This window comes from Pristis pectinata, chromosome 2 (assembly GCF_009764475.1).
Source record: "Pristis pectinata isolate sPriPec2 chromosome 2, sPriPec2.1.pri, whole genome shotgun sequence".
NCBI classification, from domain to species: Eukaryota; Metazoa; Chordata; class Chondrichthyes; order Rhinopristiformes; family Pristidae; genus Pristis; species Pristis pectinata.
In genome coordinates, this window is record NC_067406.1 from 97,471,141 (window position 1) to 97,497,124 (window position 25,984).

General features: G+C 44.7%; 1 protein-coding gene across 1 annotated transcript; it reads left to right on the top strand.

Annotated features, from left to right (window-relative positions):
• The first annotated feature begins 564 nt into the window (after window positions 1-564).
• On the top strand, window positions 565-25,868 carry LOC127567419 (lecithin retinol acyltransferase-like). Its single transcript, XM_052010307.1, has 2 exons — window positions 565-1,359; window positions 25,258-25,868. Exons 1-2 carry the CDS (start codon window positions 901-903, stop codon window positions 25,408-25,410), a joined length of 612 nt encoding a protein of 203 aa, XP_051866267.1. The 5' UTR covers window positions 565-900; the 3' UTR covers window positions 25,411-25,868.
• Window positions 25,869-25,984: the final 116 nt, after the last annotated feature.

A 25,984-nucleotide genomic window follows, 5' to 3' on the forward strand; every position in this document is an offset into this window, starting at 1 on the left:
CTTCATATGCTGGCATCTTAGACTGAAGATCGAAGTCTAAGGTCGAAGAGGATACGACCACCCATTGTTTCAAAAGGGGAATCGGTGTGGAGATTGGCAGGATACCCAATAACTTATGTCCGCTCTGACACTTGGGGTATACCTACGCAGTATCGGGTGGGGCTGTTCCGTGTGTGCATATCTTCTTTTTATAGATATAACTGTGTTCTATATGTGGGTCAGGTTGTTGTCTGGAGCTAAATGTTTGGGTCTGGGTCTGGAGCTCTGGTGGGATGAGTCTGGGTCTCGAGCTCTGGTGGGATGGGTCTGGGTCTCGAGCTCTGGTGGGATGGGTCTGGGTCTTGCGGTCCGGTCCTGGGAGGTGGGGACGGGATCTGGGTCTGGGCTTTGAGGCTGAGACTGAGTCTGGGTCTGGATCTGGGTGATCCTGTTGGAGGCTGAGTGGGTCTGGGTGGTGGGGTCTGGGTCTGGGTGTTGGGGGTTGGGTCTGAGTGCTGGGAGCTGAGTGGGTCTGGGTGGTGGGGTCTGAGTCTGGGTGTTGGGGGTTGGTTCTGAGTGCTGGGAGCTGAGTGGGTCTGGGTGGTGGGGTCTGAATGTTGGGAGCTGAGTGGGTCTGGGTCTGAGTGTTGGTGTCTGGTGTGGGTCTGGATCTGAGTGATCCTGGGGGCGACGGCTGCTTCTGCCTGCAGCTCGTCGTACACACGCCCAGAAGAGTTGTGCATCCACCAATGGCGGCGCCGAGATTCCATCGCTGGCCAATCAGGGCTTGAGTTTAGTGCGGGACTCCCGGGAATATGAAAAGACGTTCCGCCGCTCCTGATGGATCTCAAGGTCGGAGCTTGCGAGGCGGCGGGAGAGGGGGCCGAGTGATTCCCAGTTCCAGCTATCATCACTGAGAGAATGGCTTCCGAATCGGACAGGAATGCAAACTACTGTGAGACATCCTCGCTTAAAAGAGGGGATCTATTGGAAGTGCCCCGGACACTGTTCACGCACTATGGCATATATCTGGGAGATGGACAAGTTGCTCATCTGATGCCCGACATCCTGCCCGTGTTTACTGATAATCAGAAGGTGATCTGCAACGTGGTGACAAACCAGCGGCTCATTTTGGGCGTCATCTCCAGGAACGCCAGCATCAGACTGGATACAGTGGATGATTTTGCGTACGGAGCTTGCATTATAGTCAACCACATGGACAGGCTAATGTACAAGAAACCGGCATTACCCAACGAAGAGGTTGCAAAAAGAGCCGAGAAGCTGGTTGGAAGCACGGAGTACAGCCTGTTGTGGAATAACTGTGAACATTTTGTTACCCACTGTAGATATGGTACTGCAGTGAGCATCCAGACTGACAAGGTAACGTTCGCCCCGGAACTTAGAGCTTTGATCGTAATGTCCCGTATCTTAATATTTCTAATGCAGCAGTCATTTGATTATACCACATTTATTGAGCAAAGATCAACTTTTACAACTACAATCCAGATGACTTAGATTTTCGATTGCAGTTAGATTTTAGTACAGTTGAGACATTCTACCGAGTGTAGGCTATTCCAAATATGCCCAGATTCTTTCTTGTAAATACTATTCGTGTTGTCAAATGTTTAAAGCAGCGTGCACTCTTAAAATGGCTTCTGAAAAGGTCCTTGAATGTTCCTACTGCTTTTATTTCGACTGTCTCCCACTCTGGGCAGTAATGAAGTCAACGGACACTTCAGTATTGACCACAAATGCGGAGCACAGTGGTATCCTGGAAAACGTGCTTTGTCTGCATTTCAAGGCATAACTGCTCCCAGTAATGAATGCTAATATTTATGGCGTCAACGTTGTACGAAAATCATTGTAGAAAGTATTGTAGAAAACTCCGCAACGCTGTATGTGTATTTGAATCAATCCTCTTTTTTCAGACCTTACTAAATCCAAATCCGATTTTCAAATGAGAAGGACATTAAAATTAAAATAAATCTTTTTTTTAGTTGCGCAGGTTTGTAATTTGTCATGTGACTACATTTCCCTTACCCCATAAGTTTCCGAACATTATGTTGCGTTTTCCATTAAAAGACAAAGTTTATTCGGCATCTGGCCAAGTTGATTAATATGGTTTCCCACACGTTGCCCCTCCCAGATGTTGCGCACAATCACATGAATCACTGGCTCTGAATTTTGTACCTTCGGAGCGCCCTCCTCATTAATAGAGCTATTACTGCAAACCTATTTAACACAGTTAGATTCCACACGTCAATTGGCTGAGTTCTTCCAGCATTTCTGTCTCTTTTTTTTTACAGATTCCAGCATCCATAGTTTTATTTGTTTACCATTTGTATTCATTCACCGGGATATTCCTTTATATTGCTTGTCCTCTATTGTTGGGCTTTAGCGATTGGACCTGCTCATTGTTTTGTCTTCTGAAGTGCATTTGATTATTACTGCATCTTTTTTGCTTAAGTTTTGTCTTTGGAACTTACTGGATTGAAGGACGATTTGAGTACCGTCTCTTCTAATAAAAGCACCATTTCACAAGGACCAAGGTACTTTTTAGCTTGCCAATCCCCACCCATGCTCCCGTTTCCTTGCGCGCCTTCAAAGACGTGCGGGCTGTTAGGTAACCGGCTACTGTAAATGGCCTCCAGTGTGTAGCTGGATGATGGAATCTGGGGAGAGCTGAGGAGAATGTGTGGAGAATAGAATGGCATTCGGGTGAGATTGGTGTAAATGGGTGCTCGATGGTCCACATGCCAACTCAGTGGACCACAGCTCTGGTTCGGTGCTGGATAACTCAATGGATCTAAATAATTCCATCTGGGGGAAAGAGACGGGAAATTGCACTTGACATTGTGCATCCAGGGTCAGGTGTCTAAAGAGAATTGCCTTTCAATCATGACTGATCTACAGGATCTCAAATGAAGGAAGAGGCTTTCCAAATGGCTCTAACCTGGTGCATCTTCCAAATTATGATTGATTACTTTTCAGGCCTGCCTTTGGTAGACCCTCAAGTAAGAGGCAAAGACCTTGATTATACAAGCATATTAAGAGCAAAAGGATAAGTAGGAGAAAATAGATCCCCTTCAGGATCAATGTGTTTGTCTATGTGTGGAGCCACAGGAGATGGGTGAGATCTTAAATGAATATTTGTCCTCTATTTACCATGGCAAAGGTCACAGAAGCTGGGGAACCTAGGGAAGAAAACAGTAATGTCTTAAAACATATCCACATTACAAAAGATAAGGTGCTGGCAGTCTTAAAAGGCATAAAGGTGGATAAATCCCTGGGGCCTGATCAAGTGTATCCTAGGACATTGTGGGAAGTCAGGGAAGAAATTGCTGGGCTCTGGCAGAGACACTTGTATCATTGTTAGCCACCAGTGAGGTACAAGAAGACTGGAGGGTGGCTAATTTTGTGTCTTTATTTAAGAAGGGCTGCAAGGACAAGCCAGGGAACTACAGGCCAGTGAGCCTGACGTTAGTTGGTGGGAAAGTTCCTGCATTTGATTCGAGATAGTCAGCATGGCTTTCTGTGTGAGAAATCATAGCTCATGAATTTGATTGAGTTTTTTGAAGAAGTGACCAAGAGGATTGATGAGGAGAGGCCAGTAGACATTGTCTACATGGACTTTAGCAAGGCCTTTGACAAGATCCTGCATGATAGGCTGGTCTGGAAGGTTAGGTCCCATGGGATCCAGGGTGACTAGCCAACTGGATATAAAATTGGCTTGGTGGAAGGAGTCAGAGGGTGGAAGTGGAGGGTTGCTTTTCAGATTGAGACCTATGACTAGTGGTGTGCTACTGGGATCACTGCTGGTTCCCCCTATATATATGTCATCAATATTGACAATTTGGATGATAACATAGTTAGCAAGTTTTCTGAATGACACCAAAATTGGTGATGTAGTGAACAGTGAAGAAGGTTGTCCAAGATTACAATAGGATCTAAATCAACTGGGAAAATGGGCCAATGAATGGCAGATAGAATTTACCTCTGTCAAGTGTGAAGTGATGCATTTTGGTGCATCAGGACAGGATTTACACAGTAAGTGGCAGGACCCTGGAGTGTGTTGTAGAACAGAGAGAGCTAGGGGTACAAGTATATAGTCACAGGTGGACAGGATGGTGAAGAAGGCATTTGGCAGCTTGTTTCCATTGGTCCAGGCACTGAGTATAAGATTTGGGGCATAATTTTAAAACTGTACATGACATTGATGAGACCTTACTTGGAGTATCGTGTGCAGTTCTGATCACTTAGCTATGATGATGTCATTAGCTGGAAATGGTGCAAAAAAGATTCACTAGGATGTTACTGGGACAAGAGAGCTTGAGTTATAAGAGAGCTGGATAGGTTGGGGCATTTTTCCTTGAACATTGGAGGCTGCAGGGTCTTGTTGGTGAGGATGTGCCCCCCCCCACCCTCCCCCAGACATCAAAACAACAACTTATCATTAGGGATCAGGAATTGGAATTGGTTTATTATTGTCAGATGTACCAAGATATAGTGAAAAACTTTGTTTTGCCATCCATACAGATCCATACAGAGATAGTACAAGGGAAAAGCAATAACAGAATGTAGAACATAGTATTACAGTTACAGAGAAAGCGCAGTGCAGGTGGACAATGAAGTGCAAGGACCATAATGAAATAGACTGTGAGGTCAAGAGTTCATCTATAATGTACAAGAGGACCATTCAAGAGTCTTATGACAGCAGGATAGAAGCTGTCCTTGAGCCTGATGGTACGTGTTTTCAAGTTTTTGTATTGTTTTCCTGATGGAAGTGGGGAGAAGAGAGAATGTCCAGGGTGGGTGTGGTCTTTGATTATATTGACTGCTTTTCCAGGACAGTGAGAAGTGTAGACAGTCGATGGAGGGGAGGCTGGTTGCAATGTGGTTGGAATGTGGGGGAAAGGATGCAAAGTGGTTTTTAACCTTAAGACTTGTGTCATGCAAATGAAACACAGTGCCCTAGAAACAGCCACAACTCCTTCACTTCATGATAATCCATTCCTCTTTTCTTTGAATGAGGAGCAGAGTAAATAAATAACTTCTATAGTTTCAAGGATATTTACAAAAACACGCTGATCAATCTCTTCATCCAAAGTGCAGTTGACCATGCATTTTGTACGATTCAGGCAGAAGATACAAATGCCTGTAAGCGTGTACCACCAGGTTCAAGGACACCTTCTATCCCGCTGTTATCAGACTCAAACGGACTCTCATTCACGAAAGATGAACTCCTGATCTCCCAACCTACCTCATCGTGGCCCTTGCACTTCATTTGTCTATCCACACTGCACTTTCTCTGTAACTGTAACACTATATTCTGCATTCTGTATTGTTTTCCCTTGTCCTACCTCAATCCACTGATGTAAAGAAATGATCTGTAGGATGGCATGCAAAACAAAGATTTTCACTGTACACAGAGTCATAGAGCAATACAGCACGAATACAGGCCCTTCGGCCCAGCGAGTCCATGCCAATCACCGTGCCCACCCAGCTAGTCCCAATTTCCTGTGCACAGCCCATATCCGTCTCAGCCCCACCCCTCCATGTATCGATCCTTCTTAAATAGTATTATTGTACCTGCGTCAACCACTTCCTCTGGCAACTCATTCTATATACTCACCACACTCTGAGAGAAAAAGTTGCCCCTCAGGTCCCTTTTAAATCTGTCCCCTCTCACCCTAAAGCTACGTCCCCTAGTTTTGGACTCCACAACCCTAGGGATAATACTCTTACCATCCACCTTATCTATGACCCTCAGAATTTTAAACACTTCTATAACATTGCCCCTCATTCTCCTGCGTTCCAAGGAATAAACACCTGGCCTGGCCAACCTCTCTCTATAACTCAGGCCCCCTAGTCCTGGCAACATCCTCGTAAATCTTCTCTTCACTCTTTCCAGTTTAACCATGTCTTTCCTATAACAAGGTGACCAAAACTGTACACAGTCCTCCAAGTGTGGCTTCACCAATGACTTGTACAACAGCAACATAATGTCCCAGCTCCTATACTCAGTGCCCTGACTGATGAAGGCCAGCGTGCTAAACACCTTTTTCACCACCCTGTCTACCTATGACGCCGCTTTCAATGAACTATGCATTCCTAGGTGCTCTGTTCCATTACACTCCCTAGTGTCCTACCATTCATAGTATAAGTCCTATGCTGGTTTGACCTCAGTATATGTGACAATAATTAATCAATTTACCAAAAAGATGTATACTGAGGAAAATCTTTGAAACAAAGTCAGTTTGTTGCTTATTGTACAGCATCACCATTCAGGAAGAAGTAGCCATTGAGTTAAGAGCCAAGAGTGTTAATTTGTGGAGGAGAAGGTAAAGGTCAAAGTGACATCGTAGTTTTGGATGATTAGAGTCATAGAGTTATACAGCATGGAGACAGGCCCTTTGGCCCAACTGGTCTATACCGACCAAGACACCTCAACCAAGCTGGTCCTATTTGCCAATGTTTGGCCTGTAACCTTCTAACCTTTCCAATCCATGTTGTTTCAACATTGACAGGATTTTAAAACTAAATCTTTTATTTAACCATGAGGCATCCTATCTTATGTGGACATATGTTACACCTGTGAAACTGTAATCTTCTTTAACCAATTTTATTACAGTTAAAATATCTTGTTGACACCTATCCTTTATCTGAAAAAGTTTTGCCTTTATTTTGGGTTAACTTCTGTCAACCTGGTAACCATTTTAGTGACTCCAAGCTTGGATATCAGCACACACTTGGCTAATTATTCTAGTGGATTTCTTTTAATTTATTTTGCATTAATACAAGGTTGGAAACATATATAAGTGAGGCTTAGCCCTGGTGCCAGATTGGATAGGGAAGGAGACAACAACATTTAACTGTGTGTATAAACAACTCAATAATTCTATAGATCGGTCTAATTTCCAATGTGTGCACCACAAATTTTATTGTTAAGGCTTTTAACCATATTTGGTCAAAATTACCTGAGATAGAACAGGATTAACAAATATTTTCAGAAACTTTATTTTTTTCTAATTGGCAACTTGTGTCAACAATCAGGTATCACTGATCCAGACATTCCAAAACAAACTGTTAAAATGTTCTCTGACTGTTGAAGACTAAGTATTATTCTATTTTTCTGATTAAGTAACATGCATGGGACCTAAACAAAGAACCTGAATTGTGTAACAAAACAGCAATGCAAGGTTTGCTATCATTTTGAATAACTCTTTTTAGTGCAATAACACTAAAGTAACAAAACATACTGGTAAACAAGCATTTCTTTCAAATGCTAACTAAATATTCAATAAGTTTAAATTGATAATTATAATTTAAATTAATTCAGGTAACGAGGCTAACGGCTAATCGTTTGCAGATGCTACTTAGATGTTACTTAGAACTCAGCAAAATGTAGAAGTTATCTTAATCTGAAAATTCCTTTTGATGAAAATAAATGTGAAACTCAAAAGGCTTAGTTCAAAATATTTATCTTTTAATCTCTGAAGTTATGAAAGAAAGCCAAGCATTTATTGCCTATCCCTAATTGTCCTTAAAGAAGTGGCCCATGAGCCAACTTCTTGAACCATTGTAATCTGTTGGTGAAGATACTGCAATAGTGCTCTTGGGGAGAGATTTCCAGGATTTAGACCAAGCATTTATTGCTTTCCATGTCAGGATGATGGGCAACTTTGAGGAGAATGTGCAGGTCATGGTGTTCCCATGCACCTGCTGCCCTTATCCTTTTAGGTAGTATAAGTCACAGGTTTGGAAGGCGCTTTTAGAATAGCTTAGGTGGGTAACTGCAGCACATTTTGTAGATGCTACTCATTGAAGCCTTTATGTGCCAGTTGCAAGGGAGTGAATATTTGTGGCCATTAATGGGATGCATGTCAAGCAGGCTGTGTTGTCTTGAATGGTGTTGAGCTCCTTGAGAGTTATTGGCACCTGCACTTAAGCAGGCAAGTGGAGAGTGTATTCACTCTTGACTATTGCTTTGTTGGTGAAGGAGTGTCATAAAGTGAGTCACTTGCCAGAGGAGACCCACCTCTAATCTGCTCTTATAACCATGATAGATATGTGGCTGCTTCAGCTGAGCTTCTGGTCTTTGGTGTGAATGGTGGGGATCTTGAAATGGTAATGTCATAGAATATCAAGTGGCTGGTCTCTCTCTTGTTGGAGATGATCGTTGCCTGGCACTTTTCTTTTGCAAATGTTAACTTCAACTCAATAACCTATACCTGAATATTGTCCAGGCCTTGCTGCATGCAGGTAAGGGCTGCTTTATTTGCTAAGGATTTGCAAGCGGAATCGAACATCATGCACTCATCCTCAAACATGAAATTCTGACCTTATGAGGCAAGGAAGGTGATAGAATCGTGCAACATGGAAACAAACCCTTTCAGCCCAACTTGTCCACGATGACTGTGATGCTTATCAATGCTAATCCCATTTGGCTGCATTAGGCCCATATCCCTCTGTGCCTTTTCTATCAAGTACTTGTCCAAATATCTTTTGAGCTTTGTAATTACATCTGCCTCCACCACCTTCCCTGGCAGCTCATTCCAGAAGTTCATCACCTTCTGTGTGGAAAAACTTACCCCTCGGTTTTCTTTTAAATTTCTCTCCTCTCACCTTAAATGTGTGCCCGCTAGTTCTAGCCTCCTCTACCCTGAGAAAAAGACTCTATCTATCCGATATGCCAATCATAAACCTCCATAAAGTCACCCCTCAGCCTCTTACGTTCCAATGAGAATAAACCCATCCTCTCCAATCTCTGCCAATCACTACAGCCTCTGCTAATAATTCCAGGTCACACCCTGGTGAATCTCTTCTGCATTCTCTCTATTGCTTCCACATCCTTTTGCTAGTGTGGAAAACAAATCTGTACACAACCTTCTAAGTGTAGTCTAACCAAAGTTTTGTACGGATGCAACATGACATCCCAACTCTTATACTCAATGCCTTGGCCTATGAAGAGCCTACCAAATGCCTTTTTCACTATCCTATTCATCTGTGTCATTACTTTCAGGGAGCTATGGACTCACACCCCAAGGATTCTCTGTACATTAAAACTCCTAAGGTTTGTCATTTACTCTATATGTCCTATCAGAATTTGCTTACCCAACAGGCGTTACCTCACACTTGTCTAGATTATATTCCAACTGCCACCATTCTGCCCAACTTTCCTGCTGATGTATGTGCCTTTGTATCCTCAAATGAACCTTCTTTGCTATCTATAACCTCTCCAATATTCATGTCATCTGCAAACTTACTAATCAGACCATCTATATTCTCATCCAAGTCATTTTTACAAACAAAGATCCCAACACCGATCCCTGTGGTACACCGTCTGTTACAGATTTCCAGTCATAAAACATCCATCCACTACTACCCTCTGCCTCCAATCTCCAAGTCAATTTTGGATCCAGTTTGCCAACGCACCTCGGATCCCTTGTGCCTTAACCTTCTGGATCAACTAACCATGTGGGATTTTGTCAAAAGCCTTACTGAAGTCCATGTAAACCATGTCAACCATGATGCCTTTATCAATTTTCTTAGTTACCTCCTCAAAAAAACTCAGTCACATTTGTGAGACATGAGCAATACACAAAAAGTGCTGGAGGAACTCAGCAGGTCAGGCAGACATGATCTCCCCTGCACAAAACCAGGCTGGCTGCTCCTGATCTGTCCCTGTCTTTCCAAGTGATCATAAATCCTATCCCTAAGAATTTTGGTCTTCTGTTTCCTCACTCTGATTAATGAAGATGCAAAAATCTCTCTCAGAGCCCCAGTGATCTCCTCCCTTACTTCCCTTGGTTAATGCTGTCGTGAGGGAGGGTTACAGATTGTGGTCGTGTAAACTCCTTTTGCTGCTGATGGACCACAGTGCTCCATGCATGTTTAGTTTTGATCTGCCAGATCTGTTCTGAAGTTATCCCATTTAGCATTCAATCTCAGGGCTACCTGTTGAATAAGCAAAAACAACAAAACACCAAATGCAACAGGGATTTGTAAACTTTCTCAGCGACTCCTCTCTTTTCTCACTCCTCCAAAAAGGCCAAAGTAATCCCAAACAAAGGATGTCCCAATCCTGCCTTGAAGAATCCAACTCCCACATGTACAGAAATGTATAACAATGTGTGACCTTTGGGTCACTGATCATCAGCTACCCATTTATACCCATCCTACATTAATCCCATTTTCTTTTCTCCCCACACTCTCATCAAATCCCCAGCTTCTGCCACTCACCTATTCACTCAGGGCAGTTTACAGTAAGTATATCTTTGGCATGTTGGAGGAAACTGGAGCACCTAGAGGAACCCCACACAGTTACAGGGAGAACATGCAAACACCACACACACACACACACACACACACACACACACACACACACACACACACACACACACACACAGAGCACCTGAGGTCAGGATTGAATCTGGGTCTCTGGCGCTATGAGGCAGCAGCTCTTACCAGCTGTGCCATTGTGCAGTCTATTTGAAGTATATCCCGTATGAAACTATGGCACAAACTCCTGAAAGTTTATCTTGAAAATATGCTATTTTTAATTTATTTCCAACCCTCAGCTGGTGACTCAGTGTTCCTCCATGTTGAACAACATTTGGAGAAGGCCCCACAAGTAGCAAGGGAACAGAATGTCATCCAGCTGGCAACTTCAGTGTTCCAAGAGTGGCTTGGTAGCACCACCACTAAGCTGGCCAAGTCCTGAAGGAAGTAGCTGCCAGACTGCGTCTGCAGCAGGCAAGTGAGTGAAACAACATGAGAGATAAACTATTCGACATCATCCGTGCCAGTACCCGTGGCAGATGCATCTGTCCAAGATAGCACTGGTAGACGTAACTACTTCAAAGTGCTTGTGGAGACAATTCCATCTGCATGCTGACGACACCCTCCATCTGGAAAGTTACTAATGTAGTACCATTGTTTATAAAAGGAGAAAGGACTAGACTCCAGATTAGTCAGCCAACATTGACGACAGTACAAGTCAACATTTAGAAATGAACAGTTAGCATAAATTTGTTAAGAACAGGTCATGTACAACTAATTTGATTGAATTTTTGATATGGCAACAAGATGTTTGCAAAATGGAAACTCACAAATGAAGATGTTTGCAAAGTCTCATGTGATCCGGAACATAAAAGCCTTTGGCGTCCAAGGGAGAGTGGCAAATTGGATTAAAAAAACTGGCTGAGTGAGAGAAGACAAAGGGTATGCCTTGTCTAGGGGTAGCAGGACATATCTGCCATGTTAGTCAATGGTCCCCAGATGTTTGAAAGGAGGGTTTTGCAATGTCAACTGAGCTGGGAGCTTAGTCTGATGTTGAACTAAATCTGGTTTTGTTTGTATTATGCTTAATATGTTCCACCATGAATATCCTGGGGACTCTCCAATGACCAGAAACTCAAATGGACCCAGCGTATAAACAGAGTGACTAGAAGACCAGCTCAGGGATTTGGTATCTTGTGGTAAAGGGACACTTCCTGATTTTACACAACCTTCATCAGTTGAGTAATGTTGCAGGAAGTCATGTTGCAGCTGTATAAAACTTTGGCTGGACCACATTTGGAATAGTGTGTGCATTTGTGGTCACTGCCTGACTAGAAGGATGTGGAGGCTTTGGAGAGGGTGCAGAAAAGGTTCACCAGGATGTTTCATGGATTAGAGAGTATTTGCTATAAGAAAAGTTTAGACAAAGTTGGATTGTTTTCGCTGTAGCATTGGAGTCTGAGGGGTGACCTGAAAGAAATATATAAAATTATGACAGGCATAGATAGGGTAGGTAGTCAGAGTCTTTTCCCCAGGATAGAAACGTAAAATACTAGAGGGCATAGCTTTAAGGTGAGAGGGGGAAAAAATTAAAGAAGATTACAAGGCAAGTTTTTTTTACACAGAGATTGATTGGAGCCTGGAATTTGCTGCCAGGGGAAGTGGTGGAAGCAGATATGATAACAATGTTTAAGAGGCATTTAGACAGGCATAGGAACAGGCAGGGAATGGAGGAATATAGACCACATACAGACAGAATAGATTAGATTGGATTGGCATCATGGTTGGCACAGACATTATGGGCCGAAGGGCCTGTTCCTGTGCTGTACTGTTCTATGTTCTATTTTCTACAGGCATATTATGGAAAGGAGCAAAAACAACAAGGTGGTTTTTGTGTGTGGGTGATTTCAACTTCCTCAACATAGACTGGGAACTCTTTAGTACAAAAGGTTTAGATGGGGCAGAATTTGTTAGGTGCATCCAAGAGGGTTTCTTGAAGGAGTAGGTGGATAGTCCAACTAGAGGGGAGGCTATACTGGATCTTGTACTGGGGAAGGAGCCTGGCCAGGTGACTGCCCTTTTCAGTGGGTGAACACTTGGGAAACAGTTATCACAGCTCCTTAAGCTTTAAGATGGCGATGAATAAGGATAAGAGTGGACTTTGCAGGGAAGTATTAAATTGGGGGAGGACAAATTGTGAGGGCATCAGACAGGAGCTAGGGAGAGTTAATTGGGAAGAATTGTTTTCGGGCAAATCCACATCTGACATGTGGAGGTTGTTTAAAGACCAGCTGCACAAAGTTCAGGACTGGTTTGTTCCAGTAAGAGGGAAGAACAAGGATGTCAAGGTACGGGAACCTTGGATGACGAGAAAGGTGGTTAATGTAGTCAAGAAGAAGGAGGAAGTTTATGTACGGCTTAGGAAGCTGGAATCAAACAGGGCGCTTGAGGACTATGAAGGAGCCAGAAGGGAACTCAAGAAGGGACTTAGGAGAGCTAGAAGGAGCCATGAAAAGTCCTTGGCGAGTAGGATTAAAGAGCATTCTACACATACAGCAAGAGGATAACTGGGGCGAGGGTAGGACCACTCAAGGATAAAGCAGGGAACATGGTTGGAGGTGGAGGATGTGTGCAAGATCCTAAATGAGAACTTTGTGTCGCTATTTACTGAGGAGAAGGACATAAAGGATAGTGAGATCAGAGTGGAGCGTGCTAAGATGCCAGGGAAGAGGGTGGATGTCCCAGGGTGTGATGGGATATATCCCAGGTTATTGAGAAAGGCAAGAGATGAGATTGCTGGGGCCTTGACCAAGATCTTTGTATCTTCGCTAGCCACAGGTGCGGCACCAGAGGACTAGCAGGTATCTAATGTTGTTTGTTTGTTCAAAAGCGAAATAGGGATAATCCTGGAAATTATAGACTGGTGAGAATCACTTCAGCAGTAGGGAAACTAATGGAGAGGATTCTTAGGGATAGGATTTATGAGCACTTGGAGAAGCGTGGTTGAATTAGGGACAGTCAGCATGGATTTGTGCGGGGCCGGTCATGTCTGACTAATCTGACTGAGGTTTTCGAGGTGATTGATGAAGGTTGAGCAGTGGATGTTGTCTACATGGATTTTAGTAAGGTATTCATGGTAGGCCCCACATGGCAGGCTCATCCAGAAAATTAGCTTGCATGGGATTCACAGTGACTTGGCTGATTGGATCCAAAATTGGCTTGCCTTTAGAAGACAGAGGGTAGTGGTGGATGGGCCTTATTCTGGATGGAGGTATGTGACTAGTGGTGTCCCGCAGGGATCTGTACTGGGACCTCTGCTGTTTGTCATATATGTGAATGACTTGGATGAAAATGTGGTAAGGTGGGTGAGTAAGTTTGCAGATGATACAAAGATTGGTGGTGTTGTGGATTACATAGAAGGTTGCCAAAAGATACGGTGGGATATAGATCGGTTGTAGATATCAGCAGAGAAGAGGCAGGTAGAGGTTAATCCGGGCAAGTGTGAGGTGCTGCACTTTGGCAGATCCAACATAAAGGGAGAGTACACAGTTAACAGCAGGATCCTTAACAGTGTTGATGAACAGAGGGATCTTGGGGTCCAGGTACATGGCTCCCTGAAAGTGGCTGCACAGGTTGATAGAGTGGTAAAGAAGGCGAGTTGTATGTTTGCCTTCATCAGTCGAGGCATTGTTACGTTGCAGCTTTATAAAACTCTGGTTCAGCCACATTTAGAGTATTGCATTCAATTCTGGTGGCCTCATTATAGGAAGGATGTGGAGGCTTTGGAGAGCATGCAGAGGAGGTTTACCAATATGCTGGTGTGGAGGACATGTGCTATGAGGAGAGGTTGGACAAGCTGGGGCTGTTTTCTCAAGAGTTGCTGAGGGAAAATTTGATAGAATTTATAAAATGATGCGAGACATAGATAGAGTAGACAGCCACTATCTTTTTCCCAGGATTGAAATGTCTAGTACTAGAGGGCATGTATTTAATGTGAAAGGGGGAAAGTACAAAGGAAATGTGCAAGGCAAGTTTTTTTACACAGAGTTGTGTGGGCCTGGAATGCACTGCCAGGGGTGGTGCTAGAGGCAGATAGCATAGGACTGTTTAAGAGGGTCTTAGACAGGCACATGGATACGCAGAGAAGGGAGGGAGATGGTCAATGTGCGGGGAAGAGGGGTTAGATTAAATAAGAGTCACTGGTTTAATTAGTTCAGTACAACATTATGGGGTGAAGGGCCTGTCCTGTGCTGTACTGTTCTATGTTCCACATTCTAGAGAGGCTTGCATTACTGACGGTGCTGGTGCGGCAGGAACCTGACATGAGTTCCTGCCCTCCTGGCTGCCGTGTACTGCTGTGCCAGGAAGGTGTGTGCCAGGAAGCTGGCATGAATCTAACAATGAGTCGCTGTGCAGATCAGTGTGGAGAAGCTGCCTGTGAGGGCTGGTGTTGGACGTGCTAGGGTGAGTGGTGAGGCCACTCAGCATTGAGATGCATGGCTCAACTCTCCATGGTGACTGGCATAGTGAATGTAGATCATTGCTGGGGACTAGTTGCAGAAGGTGCATAAATCCAGTTAATTCTCTTGCCACAATCTGTTGCCTATAATGGAAGGTGCAGGCTCCAGGGCTCTTTATTTACCCACACAGCTCTATGGTAACAAGTACAATGGCAAGAGACTACTGTGGAGCTTGTTACCATGGACAAATCTCTGGGCCTAGAAGAGCTGCAAAGCCAAAGGAAGAAAGGGAGAGACAGCAGTTTCCACCACATCCAACAGGAGGTGATGAGGGAAACTATAATATCCAGGCAGTCGGTTAACACACTGAACAGTCGCTGTCAGTCCCACACTCACCGTGCTGGCCAGGGTTTGGCTCCAAGCCCTACATTCTCAATACTGGGCAGCTGCACCACTCACCCCATCCCATCCCATCCCTCCCAACATCAGACCTCACAGGCAGCCTCCTCTCCTCATTGAGCCCTGGACAATTCCTTCCTGCAAGAGCGCCAAAGGATTGTGCCAGGTTCACAGCACAGTTGCACAGAGCAGTGGGGAGGGCAGGAGTTCTCCTCAAATTCCTGGAACAGCAATGTGGAGCCCAAGCAGTTGTCTTTTTCGAAATATCGAGGGGTAGGTACCTGAGAGGGATCCAAGAGGAGGAATAAGAACTCTACAACAAATCAGTGCTCTGCAGGGTTGCACTTGTGGGGTAGCGGTATAGTCAGTAATTTTTAAGTTTTAAGTTGAATTATTATTTTTGCCCTATCTTTTAATAAAGTGTGAATCTTTTTTCACAGCAGCTGACCCTCTAACTTTTGAGTAATTCTTGTGGCTTTTCCCTGAAATGGGCAATTTCATCTGGTCTCATCATTGGCATCAGATGTAATGGTGAAGATTTATTCTGGTCCTAGCTTCAAAAGCTGCTTCAATATAATCATAGCGGCTCTGGATGTTTGAGAAGTTTACGCTCATTGATTATATTTTCCATATTTGATCTGGTCACAAATAAACTGATTTTGTGACACAACAGTACAAGTCAGTTTTCTGTGTTTTAATCTTATAGATGTCCCTTCATTGAGCCAGAACTTCTGAAACTTCTATTGGCAGTTATTTCCTAAGCATTGTTGGCCACAAAGTAGAATTCCTTGGCCTCTCCCTGTCCTTGGTAAACTCCTGGCAGAGTTTGGCAGTCACTATGTCCGATGAATCCAGCACAATGCTGATGACAGTGACTATACTTTGCTCATAGAGTTGCACAACACAGAAGCAGGCCCTTCAGCCCACCACAACCATGCCAACCTTTTTACCCATTACTTTGATCCCATTTGCCCACATTTGGTCAGTATCCTTCTTTGGTTTGCCAATTTAATTGTCTGTCTAAAGCCCTCTTAAATACGATAGTTGTATCTGATTCCATCACCTCCTCTGGCAACACATTTCAGATATCAACCACTCTACGTGTAAAAAGAAAACTTACCTCTCAGATCTCAGATCCTTCCTCTCTCCTTAAACCTATGTTCTCTTGTTTTTGATACCTCTACCATGGGAAAAAGATTTTGACTATATACCCTATCTATGCCTCTCATAACCTTTTATTTAGTCTACCCTGATAAGTTCTCTCAGGCTCCTTCACTCCAGGGCAAATATGACCAATCTTATCCAACCTTTTCCCATAACTAAAGTCCTCCAATCCAAGCAATATCCTGATGAATCTCCTCTGCGCTCTCTCCATTGTAATCATATATTCCTATAGTTTGGCAACCAGAACTCCAAGTGTGGCCTAACCAGTATTTTGTAAGGTTGAAATACAACATTCCAACTCTCATACTCTATGCCCCAACCTGTAAAGATAAGCATTCCGTATGCCTTCACCACCCTATCGACCTGTGTTGCCATTTTCAAGGAACAATGGATTTATACCCCTAGCTGTCTCTGTTGATCAACATTCCCTCGTGTTGTACCCCTATTTGACTTCCCAAAATTCATCAATTCATACGTGTCAGAATTATATTCCATCTGCCAATGCTCGTCCAAGTTTCTATCTTTTCTATATCCTGCTGTAGACTTAGGCAATCTTCCTCACTATCTGCATCACCACCAATTTTCATGTCATCCACAAACTTACTAATCATACCTCCTACATTCATATCCAGGTCATTAACATGTATCACAAACAGCAAAGGTCCCAGCACTGATCCCTTTGATACATCACTAGTCACAGACTTCCAATCAGAAAAACATAAAATGTCTTTTCACCAATACTCTCTGCCAATTTTGGATCCAATTAACCGGTTGACCTTGTATCCAAATGTCAAATATTAGAGAGCATAATTTTAAGGTGAGAGAGGGAAAGTGTAAAGGAGATGTGAGAAGCAAGTTTTTTTTACACACAGAGACTACTAGGTGCCTGGAACTCACTGCCAGGGGAGATACGATAGAAAATATATATAAAATATCTTAGGGTGTATGTACCAAGGACATTTCATGGCCACTTTTAGCCTTCCTAATTTCTTGTTTAAGTTCTTCCCTGCTTCCTTTATATTCATAAATCTTACATATGCTTTTTTTCCTTTTGACTAAACTTACAGCATGTCTTGGCATCCAGGATTCCTGAACCTTGCCATCCTTATCTTTCATTCTCACTGGAACATGTTGGTCCTGGACTTTAAGCAACCGGCCTTTGAAAGACTCCCACATGTCAGATGTGCCCTCAAGCAGCTGCTCCCAATCTACTTTCTCTATTTCCTGCCTAATACTGTTGTAATTCGTCTTCCCCCAGTTTATCCTTATCCATAACTATCATAAAACTTGTGGAATTATAGTGACTGTTCCAAAAATGTTCTCCTACTGAAACTCCATCACCTGACCTGGCATATTTATCAATACAAAGTCTAGAATGGCCCCTTCCCTGGTTTGACTATCTACATTGTTTCTAGAAACTCTCCTGGATGCACCTAACAAATATTGCCTTATCTAAGTCCTGGCACTAAGGGAGTCCCAGTCAATAATAGGGAGTTAAAATCACCCTCTTACAATAATCTTATTGTTTTCACATCTTTTCATGATCTGCCTGCATATCAGTTCCTCTAGCTCCCGCTGGCTATTGGGAGGCCTATAGCATAACCTCATAATAGTGATTGTGTAGCGACTCACCACACCAGCATCGAACCGGCTCCCGACATCGCGAATGTCGTCGGAGGCCCTGATCCAAGATGGCGCGGTGCCCTCCTTCTTCCCCATCGTCGGGCTAGGAAAGCCCATGTGTGGGAAGGTCAGGTGACCCGCACGTGACGTCAGAGCGGGAACAGTAGCACGGGAAGTTTTGGGATATTAAAGGCACACCGCACCCCTGTCGTTCATTTGACTTCTGATTTCGAACCAGCGACTCTGTGTCTTCATTTCGTAGCGTTTAGCTAGCCGCTACATTGGTGATCCCAATGGGCCCAAACGTTTTTGGACCCACGATGTCTGCACAGCAAGAGGTACAGGCAGTAGCCCTTAAACTGCCCACCTTCTAGACCCTCCGGCCCCGTGTCTGGTTCGACCAGGCCGAGGCCCAGTTCCAGATTCGCCAGATCACCAGGGACAACACCAAGTACTATTATGTGGTGAGCGCCCTTGACCAAGACACTGCAGCCCAGGTCAAGGACTTCATCCAGGCGCCCCAGACCCTCCTTCTCGAGACTTTCAGCCTTTCCCGACGCGAATGGGCCTCCCGCCTCCTCCACCTCGATGGATTGGGCGACAGACCCCCCTCCGCACTCATGAACAAGATGTTGGTCCTGGTAGACAGGCATAAACCCTGCCTGCTGTTTGAGCAGATCTTCCTGGAGCAATTACCCGATGACATCCACCTGCTCCTGGTGGATGCCAATTTCAGCGTCCCCCAGAAGGTGGCCGCCCAGGCAGATGTCCTTTGGCGGGCAAAAAAGGAGAGCAGGGTGTCCGTCGAGCGCGTTGCCATGCCACATACCCAGTGGCCCAGCAGGCCAGACCCGGCAATCGAACGCACCCCGCCCGCCACCAGGTCTGAGACACCGACCGACAAATGGTGTTTCTACCACCAGCAGTGGGGCGCTGACGCCCGCAGATGCCGGCCACCATGCAGGTTTGGGAAACGCCAGAGCCAGCCGCCGCTGATGGCTATGGCGGCTGGCCACCCAGATAGCCTCTTGCATGTGTGGGACAGGCGTTCCGGACGTCGGTTCCTAGTGGACACCGGAGCCGAAGTCAGTGTCATGCCTCCCAACAGCCGTGAGACTCGCAACTGCACACCAGGACCTGCCCTCAGAGCCGCCAACGGCAGCGCCATTCGGACCTTTGGCACCCGGTTGGTACACCTCCAGTTCGGCACTTGCAACTTTACTTGGAGGTTCATCCTGGCTGCCGTTGCACAACCACTCCTCAGGGCAGACTTCCTTCGTGCCAACAGTCTGCTGGTTGACCTGCGGGGTAAGCATTTGGTACATGCCAGGACCTTCCAAACGTTCTCGTTGGGTGAGACCAAGCTACCGGCCCCACACCTCGACTCTGTCACCACATCGACCAACGAGTCTTCCAGGGTCCTGGCAGAGTTCCCGTCCGTACTAATGCCCCAGTTCTCCACCACCTTGCCCAAGCACGGCATCCAGCATCACATCCCCACCCAGGGCCCTCCCCTCCACACCGTGCCTGGCGGCTACCCCCAGACAAGCTCTGCCTCACGAAAGAGGAATTCAAAAAAAAAATGGAGGAGCTGGGGATCATCTGCAGGTCGGACAGCCCATGGGCCTCTCCGCTACACATGGTCCCCAAGGCAGCTGGAGGCTGGCGACCCTGTGGCAATTACCGACGCCTCAACGATATTACTACCCTGGACCGGTATCCCGTGCCGGACATTCAGGGCTTTGCTGCCAACCTGCATGGGTGGTCCATTTTTTCCAAGATTGACCTCGTCCGCGGGTATCACCAGATCCCGGTGCATCAGGACAACATTCCGAAGATGGCGCTGATCACACCTTTCAGCCTCTTTGAATTTGTCCAGATGCCCTTTGGTCTCAAGAACGCTGTTCAGTCCTTCCAACGACTGATGGACGCGGTTGGGCACGACCTTGACTTCACCTTCATATACCTCGACGACATCTTGATCGCCAGCAACAGCCACCAGGAACATTTCACGCACCTCCGCCAACTCTTTTCTCGCCTGAGGGATTTCGGCCTGACCATCAACTCAGCCAAATGCCAATTTGGGCTGGAGACAAACATGGCACCATACCTCTGCCTGCAAAGGTCGACAACATCTGCCATTTCGCCAGACCCACCTCCATCAAGGGCCTGCAGGAATTCCTCGATATGGTAAACTTTTACCGCCCGGGGGTGGATTTTGGCCCCTTGGCGGAGGCACAGCGAACGGACATGGAGATGCCCAGCTATTGCACCGCAGTCTCGGGCCTGCAACTGCAAGACCTACTGGTAGGCCCCGGTGAGCGCACCCTGCTCTGCGATATCTCCACAGGTAGACCCCGCCCCATCATCCCAGCTGCCTGGCGCCAATGGGTGTTTGATGCCATCCACAGCCTTGCACACCCATCCATCCGGACTACTGTCCGGATGGTGTCAGACAAGTTTGTCTGGCATGGCCTGCGTAAACAGGTTTCTGAATGGGCCCGGTCCTGCACACACTGCCAGACCTCGAAAGTACAGCAGCACATCAAGGCCCCCCTGCAGGATTTTCAACCTACCTGCCGGAGGTTCGACCATATCCACGTTGACCTGGTCGGCCCCCTCCCAGTCTCCCAAGGAGTGCAGTACCTCCTCACGATTGTCGACCGTTTTACCCGCTGGCCTGAAGCCATTCCCCTCGTAGATACCTCGTCCACCCAGTCCTGCGCACGGGGCCCTTTATCAACTTGGGTGGCCCATTTCGGTGTCCCGGCACATATCACTTCAGACAGGGGAGTTCAATTCACCTCCGGCCTGTGGTCTGCCGTCGCCGACTTGTGGGGTTCCCGGATCCACCTCACCACCGCCTATCACCCGCAATCCAATGGGCTGGTGGAGAGGTTTCATCGCCACCTGAAGTCGGCATTCATGGCCCGCCTTAAGGGGCCCATCTGGGTAGACGAACTCCCCTGGGTCCTGCTGGGGATACACACCGCGCCAAAAGAGGACCTGCGTGCCTTGTCCGTGGAGATGGTCTATGGAACGCCCTTAGTCGTCCCGGGTGAGTTCCCATCAGCCCCTCAGGGGCCAGAGGAAGAACCTGCCGCGGCGCTGGACTGGCTGTGCAAACTGCTTGGAAATCTGGCCCCGATTCCCACCTCGCAACATGGACAGGCCCCGACCCATATGCCGACTTCCCTCCAAGACCGTAAGTTCGTCTTCGTCAGGAGGGGCATGTACTGATCACCGCTACAACGGCCGTATGAAGGACCATTCTGGGTTGTCAGGAACAATGGGTCTACGTTCATGCTGGACATTGGGGGGCGTGAGGAGGTGTTTACGATTGACCGGCTGAAGCCGGCTCACTTAGACTTGGACCAACCCGTGGTGGTCCAGCAAGCGTGGCGCAGGGGCAGACCACCCAAGTCATAGTTTATTTAATTGTTTTCGCACGGTATTGCCGGTTCTGGGGGGCGGGGGTTATGTAGCGACTCACCGCACCGGCATCGAGCAGGCTCCTAACATCGCGAACATGGTCGGAGGCCCCGATCCAAGATGGCGCGGGGCCCTCCTTCTTCCCCATCGTCAGGCTAGGAAAGCCCATGCGCTGGAATGTCAGGTGACCCGCGCGTAACATCAGCGCGGGAACAGTAGCACGGGAAGTTTTGGGATATTAAAGGCACACCGCGCCCCTGTTGTTCATTCGACTTCTGATTTTGAACTAGCGACTCTGTGTCTTCATTTCGTATCGTGTAGCTAGCCGTTACAATTGCACCGTTCTTATCCCTGAGTTCTATCCAAATGGTCTTGCTGGCTGAGCCTTCCAAGCTGTCCTCTCTTAGTGCAGCTGTAACATACTCCCTAATCAGTAATGGAATCTCTTCCACCTCTTTTATATGCCTCTCTGTCACACCTAAATCCTGAAACATTGAGCTCCCAGCCCTGCCCTTCTCTCAGCCATCAGTAGATGTTAAACTAACTGGCCTATAGTTCCCCACTGTATGTCTTCATCCCTTTACTCAACAAAATTAGAGGAAGTTTGGCTGTTTTCCAACCCTCTGGCATCTTCCCTGAATTTAGCGAGTTCTGAAAATTTTCAGCCAATGTGTCCATTACCTCTCCTGTCTCTCCCTTTAAAACTCTCAGGTACAAGCCATTGTGCACCAGATTTATTGTCTGCCTTTAGGCCCATGAGTTTCTCTAATATTTTGTTTTTACAAGTTCCTCCATGTTATTTGAAATTAGCTCATCTGTTATTTTAGGGATATTTGTATTGTCCTCCATGATGAAAACTGATACAAAATATCCCCCTTTCTAATTGGATTAATTCCTGCTGAGTGCTATGGACCAGCTGTTTGAATACTTCCTTCCATTCATCTACTGACCCATCTCTTAGCTTACTTTTCCAGTCCATCTTAGACAACTCCACCTTCATACCATTATAATTGCCCTTATTTAAGATGAAGACTGGTTATGATCCTGTGGTGTTCACCCTCAAACTGCATCTGGAGTTCTATGATATTGTGATCACAAGGGGATCTTTAACTACAAAAATCTCTGATTAATCCTTCCACATTATTCGTGACCAAGTCTGGCATAGCTACTGCCTCCCAAACTAAAACTCATCTGTTTATTGTGTCTTCTGTCAGTAATGAAAAGCCCTCTCATTGTACTACAGTGAGTATAAATGTAGACAGCCAACATTTATTAGTTTCCCAAAATTTAAAAATTATTCAGATTTTCCATTCTTACTGCCACAGTAAATGCTTCATATTTTCCTGCATTACTAGTGACCTCCTCACTACATAGACGAATGGGCAGCGGGTGGGGTGGAGGTTGCTGTACTAGAAAACAGTGCATATCATGATTGTCCATAACCCGAATTTGCATCATCTGCGCGTGTGCCAAGAAACGCAAATTGAAAAAGAATAAATGTGTTTATTCTATTTACTTCTTTTTCCACATAAATTTTGTGAGAGCAAATTTTATTCTGCATCTCAAATTTTGGTTAGTGATTTGGGAATTCTATGAAGGCAAATTTCTGTAAGTTGAACAGCCATAACGTGGGGATTGCTTGTACCCTTGTTCTTGCCGACCCACTTGTCTTTTTGCAAACACTTTGCATCCTCCTCACTACTCAATTTGTTACCTAGTTTTGTGCCATCAGCAGACTGAGACACATTGATTTTTTTGTTTGTTTTTCATCCAAGCGACTAATCTAGGTTGTTAATAGTATCCCAGTAACAAACTACAGACATGAAAAGATCGTTTTATTCCCACTGTCTAATTTCTGTCTTTTAACCAGTCTTGTAATCATGGTAATATTAATTCCAAGTGTTCAGGAGCCCTTACTTTAAACAACATACTTAGAATCATAGAATTGTTCAGCAAGAAACTGGCCCTTTTGGCCTACCTCATCCTATATTTTCTACAAACCTCAAAGGACTCATTTGATACCAACTTCCTATATCTTCTTTTCCCTGGTCAAACCTTCAATATTTTTTGTTAACCAAGGTTCCCTATTCTTTCCATCTTTACTTCTTACCATTAAAGGGACATGCAACTCTGAACTCTTACTAGCTCGCTTTTAAACACCTTGCCCTTATTAGATGTTGTTTTCCCCTCTAGGCACACTACTTCCCTCAGGTCCTGTTTTACACAGTCATTATCCACCTCCCTCTAGTTTAGAGCTCTATCTCGCTGGTCGGACCAACCTTTTACTTTTTCATGACTATCCTGAAGCTTACAGAACTATCATCATTGTTCCCAAGGGGTTCTTCCACAGACACTTCTGTCACTTGCCAACCTAACTCTCTTAGATAAGGTCTGGTACTGCCCCCATCCTAATAAGATTCTCTACTACAACTTTAAAAAACCCTTTTGTCAATTGTCAATTCCACCCAATCTAAGTGTCCTGAACTTCTGCAGGGTACCTTATCAAATGCCTTTTGAAAATACAACAAGCACTGGTCCCCTCTTATCTACCCAGCCAGGAACATCCTCATAAAAACTCTTTCTAGCTTGTCAAACACAAAAAAGTTTCTAGAGCTGCATTGACTCTGTTATTATTTTACGCGTTCTGTTTCCACTTCCTTAATAATCTATTTCAGCGATTTCCCAACAATGACATTAACTAGTTTACAGTTTGTTTTTTCTTTCTCCTGGCCACTCTTGGTCAATTTAAAACTCAAATATGTCAAATTCTAAATTTCAGTTGCTCACCAAACTGCAAAGTTGAGCTATAAACTTGTACATTTTGAGGGGGATTGACAGGCTGGATGCGAAGAGGATGTTTGCTTCAGTGAGGATATCTAGAACCAGGAGATATAGTTTCAAAATAACAGGTCGCCCATATAAGGCAGCAATGAAAAGGAATTTCTCCTCTCAGAGTCACAAATCTTTGGAATTTTCTGCCTGTTACGGACTCAGTGAATGTCCCTTTTAGATAGAGTGTGTGTGTGTGTGTGTGGCGTGCTTACGTCAATAGAAGATAAAGGACATAATGACGTTGTTGAAGAAGTCCGAAGGAGAGAGAGAGAAGGGAGAGAGACACCAGCCTGCTAGTTTCTCTATCGATGGATGAGAAACAATAACTGTGTCTGCCACTGAAATCCATGTATGGAAGTTGGAAGTAATCCGGTGGAGTTCACTTTGTTGCTGACCTGTAGAAGGAAACAGGTATTTGTGTGGACAACCACGATTCAGATGCTTTTCGGGGTGAGGAAGTCACTACCGAGTAAACACTGGAGTGTCGTTTGGGTTCCATCGTGGAACATTTGGATTTCGTAATTACTCTCTCTATGTTTCTCTACATCTACCTCTTATCTTCAGACAACGGTGGTTGTTGAAGAAGCCCTTGCTCATGTTTCACCTTATGGCTTGCGGAACTGAACTTTAAGAACCATTCCTGAACTTGGAGTTTGGGACTTTGCCACACACACACGAAGAGTTTAGTTTTGGGGTTAACGTTCAAGGTTTAACATTTTTGAATTCTAACATACTAACATTTTTACTTTTATTTTACGTATTATCATAAGTAGTGATTAATAAAATAGTTTTTAACACTGAATCATGCTCAGTGTGTTTCTTTTGTTGCTGGTTCGTGACATGCCCCCAAAGAATTATGGAAGCAGAGCCATTCACCGTATTCAAGGTGGAGATTGACAGACAATTGTGCTATAAGGAAATTGAGAGGTATCGGGAAAGAGAGGGAAAAGTGGTGTTGAAGGCAAGATTGGATCAGCCATGTAGAATGCCGGAGCAGGCCCAACGGGCCAATCCGTCCACTCCTGCTCTTATGTATAGTTTTGATAAGTCGCAATCTTTTAGTAAAATAATGATTTTTGTTTTGCAGTTTTGTGAAGCAGTGAAGACGATAATAAGAGACCAGAGGAGTATTTTTGTCACCGCTGCTTTGGGACTGGCTGGAATTTTTTGTTTGGGCTTTGGACCCTCCACTACTCTCCCGACTATCCTTATACCTTTCTTCCTGTGGATGGCTGGCTAACATACAGGATCTCAGATGCAATATAAATATGTGATATAGCACACTGATTATGTACAGAGTGGATGGATATGATTTATAAATGTTCAGCATTTTCCTTAAAATCATTGGCCTTTAACTGAGATGTAGTTCCATCAATACATAAAATAATTTTTTTACTTAGCTTACCATGTAAGCCCATTTGATCTTTTAACAGAAAGCTTTGTTCTAGAATCTTTTTTTAATGTAACTCTACACTTTTTACATCATAACAATACTATGTTACTACAAAATCTCAAATTTAAAAAAATCATTTTTGCTTTTGCACTTCACTATATTCTTTTTACTTTATGTTAACCACTCATGATTTTGGCCACATACATAGGTTTGTACAAATGGGTGTTTGCTCACAGAATATTAATATTTAGGATTTTTAAAAAATTGTTAACACTAAATGCTGTGTTTGGCAAGTCTTAAAACATCTCCAGATTAAGAAATAAAATGTATTCTTTTTTTAAATATTGAGTATATTTATTTTGTCTGCATGTGTTCACATAGAAGTCAAGCACTAAACATGCCTTCAAATTTCATGTCATAT

Excerpts from the sequence above, each read along its gene's own strand:
- LOC127567419 (XM_052010307.1), top strand. The coding sequence starts at position 901 with ATGGCTTCCGAATCGGACAGGAATGCAAACTACTGTGAGACATCCTCG. Across the intron at positions 1,360-25,257 it reads TGAGCATCCAGACTGACAAG|TTTTGTGAAGCAGTGAAGAC; the intron begins GTAACGTTCGCC and ends TTTGTTTTGCAG.